Raw genomic sequence first — 13054 nt, 5'->3', positions numbered from 1 at the left:
GAGTATTGTTAACTGAACGGCTTTCAAAAGGTTTGGGCATGGATTGGAATTCCTTAACCAGCCACTTTGCAAGTTTGTGTGTAGGAGACCCTTCTGCTGATATAATTTCTCTCATTTCATTGCCAGGTTTGTGAATTTTTGGCAATCCTTTAATTCTTGGTAGAACTGGATTAGAAACTTTGAGGCGGCTAGTGTTATCTCCAAGAAGTGGCTTACATTCTTTTAAAGTTTTTTCTACATGTCTCACCATTGTGGGAAGTGGATCGACTCTAAAATGCCTATAGGGACCAGTGGTTATTTTTTCGTTCATTTGGTTATCATAATCATCTTTATCCAAAATAACCACTGCATTGCCCTTGTCCGCTTTTACATAGTATACCGACTTATCCCGAAGTTCACTCAAAACTTTAACCTCATCACTATTTTGACCTCTTAATTGAAATTTGTTACCTTTTAATGACTCTTCAGTGTCATTTCTAGCAGATTCTTGAAACTCTATTGGTATTGTATGTGTAATGGCGGTTTCAACATCGATTATTGTCTATTCAATATCTGGTTTTGTGGCAACCGCATATGCTAATCCCTTATTGAGAAGTGTCAATTGTTCTTCTGAGAACTGATGCGTCGAGCGATTGATCACAAAACCTTCAATAGAATGGACTTTCGGCAATGCTGTTACCACTTTGTTGTGCTGCTGATTCTTTAAAATTGCTAATTTTTTTGAGTGAATATCTTTCTTTCTACGTGCTTCGCACTCCTCTGCTTGTATCACCTTGGTAAGGAAAAGTGGAAATTCCCAAGGGTATTGTTTTGCCAATTACAAATGTAAACTATAGCACTGCAATGTTTGTGAGTTCAGTTTTGAGTGCAACTTCTTGATACTGGATCGTAAATATTCTGATTCCATTTTCTTAATAATGTCCTGGGGGACCTGACCTCTAACCTTAATTTTATGACTCTTTGGTGTGAGATTAAGCCTACGACACTCACTTAAAAATGCTATGTCCTTTTTTAACCCTGCGATCGACTTCTTCAGCTTGATAAAAGTATTTGATTCGGAAAGCGTGGAAGCCATTACAACTCTTTAATGAATGTTCGAATCCTCTGAGCAGAATCTCAAATAGAGAAACTTTAAAGTAGATGGAGTACCGTGTACCTTTTAATTCCGCTCCTAAATGCTTATCTTTGACAGATACGCGTATTTCGACTACCACTTGCAGTCTTCTTCAGTGTCAGTTACTCGTATCCACTGAAGAAATCGTCGCATCTCTCTACCTTAAATACTAACACCAGATAAGTACCTACACAATCAAACTACCTAGGAAAAATTTCGACAGGAGTATACCTGTCATGTCTTGGTCAGAATTGAAAAGGGGGGATAATAATAATTATACAAATCCCTAACTATCTACCTATGTATTCAAGCTCGTTTATATTTCTTAGGTACAAACTTAAACAGCCTTGATTGTCCGTTTCCTTGATCCCTATTAAGAAGTAATGAAGGCTTTTGTTTGTAAATTTCTAAACTTTCAGCGACGTCTAGTTTCCAAGGTGAAGATACGCTTCGTACGATGTCTATGTTATCGCTTGTCATTTGATGTCCATCCTGGAAAACATGTTCAGCCACTTTTGATTTAAAATCATACGCTAATCCCTTTTCTAATTCCTTGTCCGCTTTTTTTACCTCAGCAATATGTTCTTTGAATCTTATTTCTAGTGTTCGTTTTGTTTGTCCTATATAGATTTTATTACAATGGGGGCATGAAATTTTATATACTCCTGCTCTATTCAGTTTATTAATTTTATCCTTTGTTGATCCTAATCTAGATTTAAGCTGACTACTCCTGCTGCTGAAAACCAAATCTACTCCATATTTTCGAAATTTCTTAGCCAAAGGCTGTGTAATCTTGGTATCAAAATTCACCGCTACTCTTTTTAAATCCTCTTTTTCGGCAGTAAGTGTTGTCATACTTTTCCTATATTTATCCCTTGCCCTCTTATCTACTACTGCTTGTATTGTACTATTCCTATATCCGTTAAGCCTAGCCGTCTCAAAAATATAATCCAGTTCTTTTGATTTTCCAGTTTCACTTAAAGGAAGGGTTTGCATTCTATGTATCATATGATGAAAAGCCGCCATTTTATGCTGATAAGTGTGGTTGGAAGTACTCGGAATAACTCGCATAGTATTAGTTGGTTTCCGGTAAATTTCAAATTCAAAGTGAGACGATTCCCTAATAATTAGCAAATCCAAAAAAGGTAGTTTATTATGCTTTTCCTCTTCATGAGTAAATTTAATATCTTTGTGGATACTGTTAATTGCTTCTAAAATTTTTGGCAAACAATCCTTTTTGATAATGCTAAACACATCATCTACATATCTCCACCACCGCTGTGGTAACAAATCTTTCTTTTTCAAAATGCTTTCAAAATTGGCCATAAACAACTCGCTCAAAAACGGAGACAATGGATTACCCATAGGTGCACCTTTTGTCTGCTTATAAAAATTACCACGGAAGCTAAAATAGTTCTCTTCCATACAAAGTCGGGTTAATTTGATGTAATACCGAACTTTGTTTTTCCAATTTGACTCATTGTGTTGGTTAAGTAGCCATTCTTCCAAAAGGTTTATGGCTTCTTTAGCTGGCACACTAGGAAATAATGCTTTAACATCAAAAGAAACCATAATTTCATCATCTTGAATATACCCAGAAGCTTGAAGTTGGCTTGCAAACTCCTGAGTATTGTTAACTGAACGGCTTTCAAAAGGTTTGGGCATGGATTGGAATTCCTTAACCAGCCACTTTGCAAGTTTGTGTGTAGGAGACCCTTCTGCTGATATAATTTCTCTCATTTCATTGCCAGGTTTGTGAATTTTTGGCAATCCTTTAATTCTTGGTAGAACTGGATTAGAAACTTTGAGGCGGCTAGTGTTATCTCCAAGAAGTGGCTTACATTCTTTTAAAGTTTTTTCTACATGTCTCACCATTGTGGGAAGTGGATCGACTCTAAAATGCCTATAGGGACCAGTGGTTATTTTTTCGTTCATTTGGTTATCATAATCATCTTTATCCAAAATAACCACTGCATTGCCCTTGTCCGCTTTTACATAGTATACCGACTTATCCCGAAGTTCACTCAAAACTTTAACCTCATCACTATTTTGACCTCTTAATTGCAATTTGTTACCTTTTAATGACTCTTCAGTGTCATTTCTAGCAGATTCTTGAAACTCTATTGGTATTGTATGTGTAATGGCGGTTTCAACATCGATTATTGTCTGTTCAATATCTGGTTTTGTGGCAACCGCATATGCTAATCCCTTATTGAGAAGTGTCAATTGTTCTTCTGAGAACTGATGCGTCGAGCGATTGATCACAAAACCTTCAATAGGTGAAGGTTTTGTGATCAATCGCTCGACGCATCAGTTCTCAGAAGAACAATTGACACTTCTCAATAAGGGATTAGCATATGCGGTTGCCACAAAACCAGATATTGAACAGACAATAATCGATGTTGAAACCGCCATTACACATACAATACCAATAGAGTTTCAAGAATCTGCTAGAAATGACACTGAAGAGTCATTAAAAGGTAACAAATTTCAATTAAGAGGTCAAAATAGTGATGAGGTTAAAGTTTTGAGTGAACTTCGGGATAAGTCGGTATACTATGTAAAAGCGGACAAGGGCAATGCAGTGGTTATTTTGGATAAAGATGATTATGATAACCAAATGAACGAAAAAATAACCACTGGTCCCTATAGGCATTTTAGAGTCGATCCACTTCCCACAATGGTGAGACATGTAGAAAAAACTTTAAAAGAATGTAAGCCACTTCTTGGAGATAACACTAGCCGCCTCAAAGTTTCTAATCCAGTTCTACCAAGAATTAAAGGATTGCCAAAAATTCACAAACCTGGCAATGAAATGAGAGAAATTATATCAGCAGAAGGGTCTCCTACACACAAACTTGCAAAGTGGCTGGTTAAGGAATTCCAATCCATGCCCAAACCTTTTGAAAGCCGTTCAGTTAACAATACTCAGGAGTTTGCAAGCCAACTTCAAGCTTCTGGGTATATTCAAGATGATGAAATTATGGTTTCTTTTGATGTTAAAGCATTATTTCCTAGTGTGCCAGCTAAAGAAGCCATAAACCTTTTGGAAGAATGGCTACTTAACCAACACAATGAGTCAAATTGGAAAAACAAAGTTCGGTATTACATCAAATTAACCCGACTTTGTATGGAAGAGAACTATTTTAGCTTCCGTGGTAATTTTTATAAGCAGACAAAAGGTGCACCTATGGGTAATCCATTGTCTCCGTTTTTGAGCGAGTTGTTTATGGCCAATTTTGAAAGCATTTTGAAAAAGAAAGATTTGTTACCACAGCGGTGGTGGAGATATGTAGATGATGTGTTTAGCATTATCAAAAAGGATTGTTTGCCAAAAATTTTAGAAGCAATTAACAGTATCCACAAAGATATTAAATTTACTCATGAAGAGGAAAAGCATAATAAACTACCTTTTTTGGATTTGCTAATTATTAGGGAATCGTCTCACTTTGAATTTGAAATTTACCGGAAACCAACTAATACTATGCGAGTTATTCCGAGTACTTCCAACCACACTTATCAGCATAAAATGGCGGCTTTTCATCATATGATACATAGAATGCAAACCCTTCCTTTAAGTGAAACTGGAAAATCAAAAGAACTGGATTATATTTTTGAGACGGCTAGGCTTAACGGATATAGGAATAGTACAATACAAGCAGTAGTAGATAAGAGGGCAAGGGATAAATATAGGAAAAGTATGACAACACTTACTGCCGAAAAAGAGGATTTAAAAAGAGTAGCGGTGAATTTTGATACCAAGATTACACAGCCTTTGGCTAAGAAATTTCGAAAATATGGAGTAGATTTGGTTTTCAGCAGCAGGAGTAGTCAGCTTAAATCTAGATTAGGATCAACAAAGGATAAAATTAATAAACTGAATAGAGCAGGAGTATATAAAATTTCATGCCCCCATTGTAATAAAATCTATATAGGACAAACAAAACGAACACTAGAAATAAGATTCAAAGAACATATTGCTGAGGTAAAAAAAGCGGACAAGGAATTAGAAAAGGGATTAGCGTATGATTTTAAATCAAAAGTGGCTGAACATGTTTTCCAGGATGGACATCAAATGACAAGCGATAACATAGACATCGTACGAAGCGTATCTTCACCTTGGAAACTAGACGTCGCTGAAAGTTTAGAAATTTACAAACAAAAGCCTTCATTACTTCTTAATAGGGATCAAGGAAACGGACAATCAAGGCTGTTTAAGTTTGTACCTAAGAAATATAAACGAGCTTGAATACATAGGTAGATAGTTAGGGATTTGTATAATTATTATTATCCCCCCTTTTCAATTCTGACCAAGACATGACAGGTATACTCCTGTCGAAATTTTTCCTAGGTAGTTTGATTGTGTAGGTACTTATCTGGTGTTAGTATTTAAGGTAGAGAGATGCGACGATTTCTTCAGTGGATACGAGTAACTGACACTGAAGAAGACTGCAAGTGGTAGTCGAAATACGCGTATCTGTCAAAGATAAGCATTTAGGAGCGGAATTAAAAGGTACACGGTACTCCATCTACTTTAAAGTTTCTCTATTTGAGATTCTGCTCAGAGGATTCGAACATTCATTAAAGAGTTGTAATGGCTTCCACGCTTTCCGAATCAAATACTTTTATCAAGCTGAAGAAGTCGATCGCAGGGTTAAAAAAGGACATAGCATTTTTAAGTGAGTGTCGTAGGCTTAATCTCACACCAAAGAGTCATAAAATTAAGGTTAGAGGTCAGGTCCCCCAGGACATTATTAAGAAAATGGAATCAGAATATTTACGATCCAGTATCAAGAAGTTGCACTCAAAACTGAACTCACAAACATTGCAGTGCTATAGTTTACATTTGAAATTGGCAAAACAATACCCTTGGGAATTTCCACTTTTCCTTACCAAGGTGATACAAGCAGAGGAGTGCGAAGCACGTAGAAAGAAAGATATTCACTCAAAAAAATTAGCAATTTTAAAGAATCAGCAGCACAACAAAGTGGTAACAGCATTGCCGAAAGTCCATTCTATTGAAGGTTTTGTGATCAATCGCTCGACGCATCAGTTCTCAGAAGAACAATTGACACTTCTCAATAAGGGATTAGCATATGCGGTTGCCACAAAACCAGATATTGAACAGACAATAATCGATGTTGAAACCGCCATTACACATACAATACCAATAGAGTTTCAAGAATCTGCTAGAAATGACACTGAAGAGTCATTAAAAGGTAACAAATTTCAATTAAGAGGTCAAAATAGTGATGAGGTTAAAGTTTTGAGTGAACTTCGGGATAAGTCGGTATACTATGTAAAAGCGGACAAGGGCAATGCAGTGGTTATTTTGGATAAAGATGATTATGATAACCAAATGAACGAAAAAATAACCACTGGTCCCTATAGGCATTTTAGAGTCGATCCACTTCCCACAATGGTGAGACATGTAGAAAAAACTTTAAAAGAATGTAAGCCACTTCTTGGAGATAACACTAGCCGCCTCAAAGTTTCTAATCCAGTTCTACCAAGAATTAAAGGATTGCCAAAAATTCACAAACCTGGCAATGAAATGAGAGAAATTATATCAGCAGAAGGGTCTCCTACACACAAACTTGCAAAGTGGCTGGTTAAGGAATTCCAATCCATGCCCAAACCTTTTGAAAGCCGTTCAGTTAACAATACTCAGGAGTTTGCAAGCCAACTTCAAGCTTCTGGTGTATATTCAAGATGATGAAATTATGGTTTCTTTTGATGTTAAAGCATTATTTCCTAGTGTGCCAGCTAAAGAAGCCATAAACCTTTTGGAAGAATGGCTACTTAACCAACACAATGAGTCAAATTGGAAAAACAAAGTTCGGTATTACATCAAATTAACCCGACTTTGTATGGAAGAGAACTATTTTAGCTTCCGTGGTAATTTTTATAAGCAGACAAAAGGTGCACCTATGGGTAATCCATTGTCTCCGTTTTTGAGCGAGTTGTTTATGGCCAATTTTGAAAGCATTTTGAAAAAGAAAGATTTGTTACCACAGCGGTGGTGGAGATATGTAGATGATGTGTTTAGCATTATCAAAAAGGATTGTTTGCCAAAAATTTTAGAAGCAATTAACAGTATCCACAAAGATATTAAATTTACTCATGAAGAGGAAAAGCATAATAAACTACCTTTTTTGGATTTGCTAATTATTAGGGAATCGTCTCACTTTGAATTTGAAATTTACCGGAAACCAACTAATACTATGCGAGTTATTCCGAGTACTTCCAACCACACTTATCAGCATAAAATGGCGGCTTTTCATCATATGATACATAGAATGCAAACCCTTCCTTTAAGTGAAACTGGAAAATCAAAAGAACTGGATTATATTTTTGAGACGGCTAGGCTTAACGGATATAGGAATAGTACAATACAAGCAGTAGTAGATAAGAGGGCAAGGGATAAATATAGGAAAAGTATGACAACACTTACTGCCGAAAAAGAGGATTTAAAAAGAGTAGCGGTGAATTTTGATACCAAGATTACACAGCCTTTGGCTAAGAAATTTCGAAAATATGGAGTAGATTTGGTTTTCAGCAGCAGGAGTAGTCAGCTTAAATCTAGATTAGGATCAACAAAGGATAAAATTAATAAACTGAATAGAGCAGGAGTATATAAAATTTCATGCCCCCATTGTAATAAAATCTATATAGGACAAACAAAACGAACACTAGAAATAAGATTCAAAGAACATATTGCTGAGGTAAAAAAAGCGGACAAGGAATTAGAAAAGGGATTAGCGTATGATTTTAAATCAAAAGTGGCTGAACATGTTTTCCAGGATGGACATCAAATGACAAGCGATAACATAGACATCGTACGAAGCGTATCTTCACCTTGGAAACTAGACGTCGCTGAAAGTTTAGAAATTTACAAACAAAAGCCTTCATTACTTCTTAATAGGGATCAAGGAAACGGACAATCAAGGCTGTTTAAGTTTGTACCTAAGAAATATAAACGAGCTTGAATACATAGGTAGATAGTTAGGGATTTGTATAATTATTATTATCCCCCCTTTTCAATTCTGACCAAGACATGACAGGTATACTCCTGTCGAAATTTTTCCTAGGTAGTTTGATTGTGTAGGTACTTATCTGGTGTTAGTATTTAAGGTAGAGAGATGCGACGATTTCTTCAGTGGATACGAGTAACTGACACTGAAGAAGACTGCAAGTGGTAGTCGAAATACGCGTATCTGTCAAAGATAAGCATTTAGGAGCGGAATTAAAAGGTACACGGTACTCCATCTACTTTAAAGTTTCTCTATTTGATATTCTGCTCAGAGGATTCGAACATTCATTAAAGAACTGAAATATTATCTGTTTTCGGTGTTTTATTTAGATGATGCAGTGGCGTAGCCAGAAATTATTTCTAGAATCATTAGTAGTCTTGAAAATTAAAAAAAAAATGACCGGCCTACAAAAAAAACACTTTTTCAAACCCACCTTTTCTTTCCCACGTCCAAAACTGATAAACCATTCGTATTGTATATTGCAATACTAAATTGTCTTAAATTTATGCATAAAAACTGAAAATCAGGAATATCAAAAAATTCCGGAGAATCGAGTCCAAAATTCCGGATAATCGAATCCCGAATAATCGAGTCACCGGATAATCGAGTCTCCAGATAATCGAATCCGACCTGTACATGTATATTAGGGTGCGGCTTATTTTTAAAAAGTTCTCAAAACCAAAAATTCGAGTGCTAAATCATGTGAAAAGAGGAACTTCAAAATTTAAGCCAAAAATATTAACATTTAGAGGTGGCGCAATTTTTCCTCATTTTACTAAAATAAATCATCTTTATTTGACCATAACACCATGAATACTCAACCGATTCCAAATCTTTTTACATGCTTTTGAAGCTTTCTTCATTGTTTTCTAACTGTTGATACAACACATTTCACTTAAAAAATGTTTTGACTAAGTTGTTCAACAAAAACATGATTTTTTACACAAAAAATGACAGTTTTTCAAAATGTTGCCAGTTTAACATTATTTCCAAAGCTAAAACTGGTTTTTCTCATTTTTTAAACCTTTAAAAAATATTTTGCAACAATCTTGAAATTAATATAATTTTGTATATATAGGGTGCAGAGCTACTTTAGCACTTCCATGATTCACTTTGGCATGGGGGTTTTTTCTCGGGAGGATTGTCTGAAACTTTGCAATAAGAAGTACCTCTATACAACGCATATTGTATCCAAACATGAGCTAAGTAGCTTTCAAAAATCCTCACTGCTGAAGTGAATCAAAAAGCCAAAAATAGGATCCGGCTCCCTGATTTGGCTGGGCGACTGTTTTCGACTGCTATTTTTGTTTAAGTAAAAAGAAGACATCATCCTTCGTCATGCAGCATGGTAATTGTTGCAACTTTCAGTTTATTTTGATGTTATGTTTTCAGCTTTAGTAAATTTCGTTCGTAGTTTATTTTAGGCATTACATTCTGCGTAAGTTCTGAGTTTTTAAAATAAGACGCAAATTGCAAATATACAATTAGAAAAAGTTGCTTTTGAATGGTAACAATAAACTTTTTATCGAGTGTGTCTACACCATTTTATACTAACATCTTTTGATATGTATATTACATTTCTTTTTTTTTTTTGTTTCTTTTCAGGAAATGGGTACAGCGCTGCGAGCAAGAGCAAGAATTCAAATAAATCTTGCCGTTAGTCAGGTGGTTGACATAAAACAGGTGGCTAATTTCCCAGACATCGTCTTCCCCATTCTGTGGTTCGAAGAAGGCATTGATTCGCTACCTGATCCAATACTGGATTTAATGAAGGTGGCTACGACCGTCCCACCAAAAGCCAAATTTGTTCTTACAATAGCATTATTTGCCATTGGAGGCTTTCTGTTCGTGATAGCAGTGTTTTGCCTTGTACGAAAATCACACCGGCAGAGCACGCTTCATCTAGAAGGTTCAAACTATCTAGCGACAGCATCAATAGATCAAGCCAAAAAGAAAGCTAAACTTGAAAATGGAAGTCACACCAATTGAAACATTTTTACCTAACTTATTTGTGATTTGGATATGATTCAAATGTGTCCATCGAGGCCGTATGCAAAAATATTTATTTTTAAATAACATAACTGGTCTGCAGGAACACATCGCTTCACAAGTTTGCTCAATTTAGAAAATAAAAAAGAACGAATAAACTCCAATTCCTGCAGCTCCAAACGTTTGAATAGACCATGGTAAACTACAGCATTGCCTACAATCGCATATTTAACAAAAAGGCATTGAGGAAAAGGAGCTTGAAGTTGATGGCTTATGGTAACAGGTAAATGGTAATCAGCTGCAGCACAACACACGCTATGCCCAAATCAGCAGATTATAAAAATCGAATGCATATCGGATTTTTTCTCGCTAGAGATCAGTATATCCATATTTTCATATTCGGAACGTTTTAGAGTATTCTATTGGTGTTTTTTTATACATTTTATATGGGCAGGTTTAGGTTACAAATCGGGATTTTCATAAGATTTACTGTGAAAAATAGCTAAAAAGAAAAAAAAATCGAAATTTCACCTATAGAATATTTTAAAACCTTTCAATTATGAAAATATGGACCAAATACTAATCTCTAGCGATAAAAAAAAATCCGATGTACGTTCCATTTTTATAATCTCCTGGTTCAGACATAGCGTGTAATATGCATTTTTGTTCAATAGCTCTAAAAAGATGACTTATTATTAAGGGTACTTAATGAAGTAAATGTGTCATATCAATGCGATTGTTATGCTAGTACGTTAAACAAAACTTTTTTTTTGTTCTGTAGAATGATTTTGTAAACTTTATATAGTTTTCGCGTATGCGCGTAACTGCAACGATCAGTTTACGTTAAATAGATTTTTCGTTAATAAATTCCACAACAACTGATTGAATTTTTCATATTATGACAACCGATAAATAGTAATCTATAACTGAAGTCACACACAAATGATTCATAATATGGAATTTATCACACAAAACGAGATAAGCAAAAATGTTTTTCGTATACTTTTCCAGTAGTTGTTTTTCCAGCGCAATAGAATAAAGTGCTGTGTTGAGATTTTTTATCTTACGATTACATTGGGGGAGAATACTGTAATACGTACCGATCAACCTTTTTCAGTCATCTCCCCGTTCTTATCCTTATATTTCACTATTGCGCTTCTTGAGATATATTTTAGTTTCTCTCTTTTCTGTGACTGTCAATCAGTTATGCGCCAGGGTTAATCTCTTATCATGGACAGCACGCTTATTTTCCCTGCTAAGAGCAAATCTGCCCTTAACGGTAGCATTCAATCCACACAACACTGTGCGCAACTACCTGGCGCACAATTAATAATACCACAGAAAAATTAAGAACAGTTTTCGCAACTTTTGTATTACATCATAAACACTTCACAACGGTCAGCTAGTAGACCAGTTTTGACATTTGTCCTCGTTTTCGTTGACCACACACAATGGATCTGGGCAGCGCGTAAACCTGGAGCGTAACTGGCGGGCGCGCAACTAACTCGACGAAAGTAAAATTTTACAATATATTCGCAATATAACCGCTTGTGTTACAAGATGCGCACACGTTTCTTCTGTCATATGCAGTAGAAAGGCTGACTTCCACAGTTTTTCCAAAGGCAAACAGACGTGAAACTGGACTATTTAAATTGCCTTAGAATAATGGAGCGATTATTGAGACATGAACGCTTGATGTACCGTTTCTGCGAGGCTCCTAATTAAGGTTTTTAAAGTCAAATGTTTGTAATTCAACAAATTTGCACATTTCTTGTTGCCGTAATGCGTTTCTAGATATTTCGACAATTCAAAAATAATCATCTGGTAGCCATGTAGCACGAATAGCGATTATGTACAACGAAGCTTGTAGAAGGCACTTACATGAAATACATACCCCTGGTTCTGAAGTATTATGAAACATCGAAAATTCAAAATAATCGTTTGAAGCGTGGTCGATTTCGTCAGTGTTACTTCTGTTTGTCTATGGCTTTTATTTGCATTTCTGAAGAACATACAAATTGAGTAACTTCACACACCGCTTCAAATTTCAGAACCAGGGTTGGGAAAAATCTTGAAATTCACTCTACGGTTGCCAAGCAAAGCAAATCACAGTCAGCGAAGCCAGTGAAATTCACGCCCATCGCTGCTGTAGGCAAATAGACTTGAAAATAGCAAAACACCCGTTGCTAAGGACAACTCAAAATTACCGTAGAAAAATTTTCTATTTCCCTCTGCATTTCCCGCATTTTGAGCCTTCAATGACACTAATGATTTATAAAATTCACGCACCCAACATGGTTACTTGATGAGATTCACGTTTATCAAATACTGTACTGGGCAAGGATGGAAATCTAGTATGTAATCATGACAAAATCCATGATGCATCGCGATTGTTCTTTATCCTGCAATCATAGCAACAACGATTAACCTTTTGTCGTCAAGTTATCATAACAAACTACGCTCCGCAAATAATGCATCATCCTGCATGTGTGCTTACGATCAAATGTTGGCAAGCCAAAGTCATAATTTTTGAAGGATTTTTAAGCTTTTACGTCGAGGTTCGGCTTCTGGTATACAATTCTTAATCCGGAAGTTTATCTGGCATGGTTTGGGCAAAAATTAATGCCGTGGATGTGTTCCGATTTACATCAACGGTGCATCAGGTGTTCCATATATCTGAATAAAGCGCGCGTAATGAGGTGTTGCAATCATGCTTTTGCAAGAACAACGGCCCTCTTAGACCGTTCAAATACTGTGTTGTTAGTCGCTAGGGACCGATGCACGAGTTCACTAATTTGACGTTTGAGCGGAGCCGAATTCGCCCGTTGCTATGGTCACATAAATAACACGGCACCACTCAAACGTCAACGAGTGAACTCGTGCATTGGTCTAGAGACGATTTTTATTCCATCCTTGG

The 13054-nt window shown here is 36.1% G+C and overlaps 1 protein-coding gene across 5 annotated transcripts in view; it reads left to right on the top strand.

Moving 5' to 3' along the window:
* LOC5572044 (scavenger receptor class B member 1) overlaps positions 1 to 12139 on the top strand; it is a 135847-nt gene extending 123708 nt beyond the window's left edge. For all 5 annotated transcript variants that reach the window (XM_021844252.1, XM_021844248.1, XM_021844251.1 and 2 more), the window contains one exon: positions 9754 to 12139. In XM_021844252.1, the coding sequence (XP_021699944.1) occupies positions 9754 to 10137 (384 nt within the window). In that variant the 3' untranslated portion in view covers positions 10138 to 12139. The remainder of the gene's footprint in view (positions 1 to 9753) is intronic.
* The last annotated feature ends 915 nt before the right edge of the window (positions 12140 to 13054 follow it).

The sequence above is a fragment of the Aedes aegypti genome, chromosome 2 (assembly GCF_002204515.2).
Source record: "Aedes aegypti strain LVP_AGWG chromosome 2, AaegL5.0 Primary Assembly, whole genome shotgun sequence".
Taxonomy (NCBI): Eukaryota; Metazoa; Arthropoda; class Insecta; order Diptera; family Culicidae; genus Aedes; species Aedes aegypti.
This window is presented reverse-complemented; position numbering and strand designations above follow the sequence as displayed.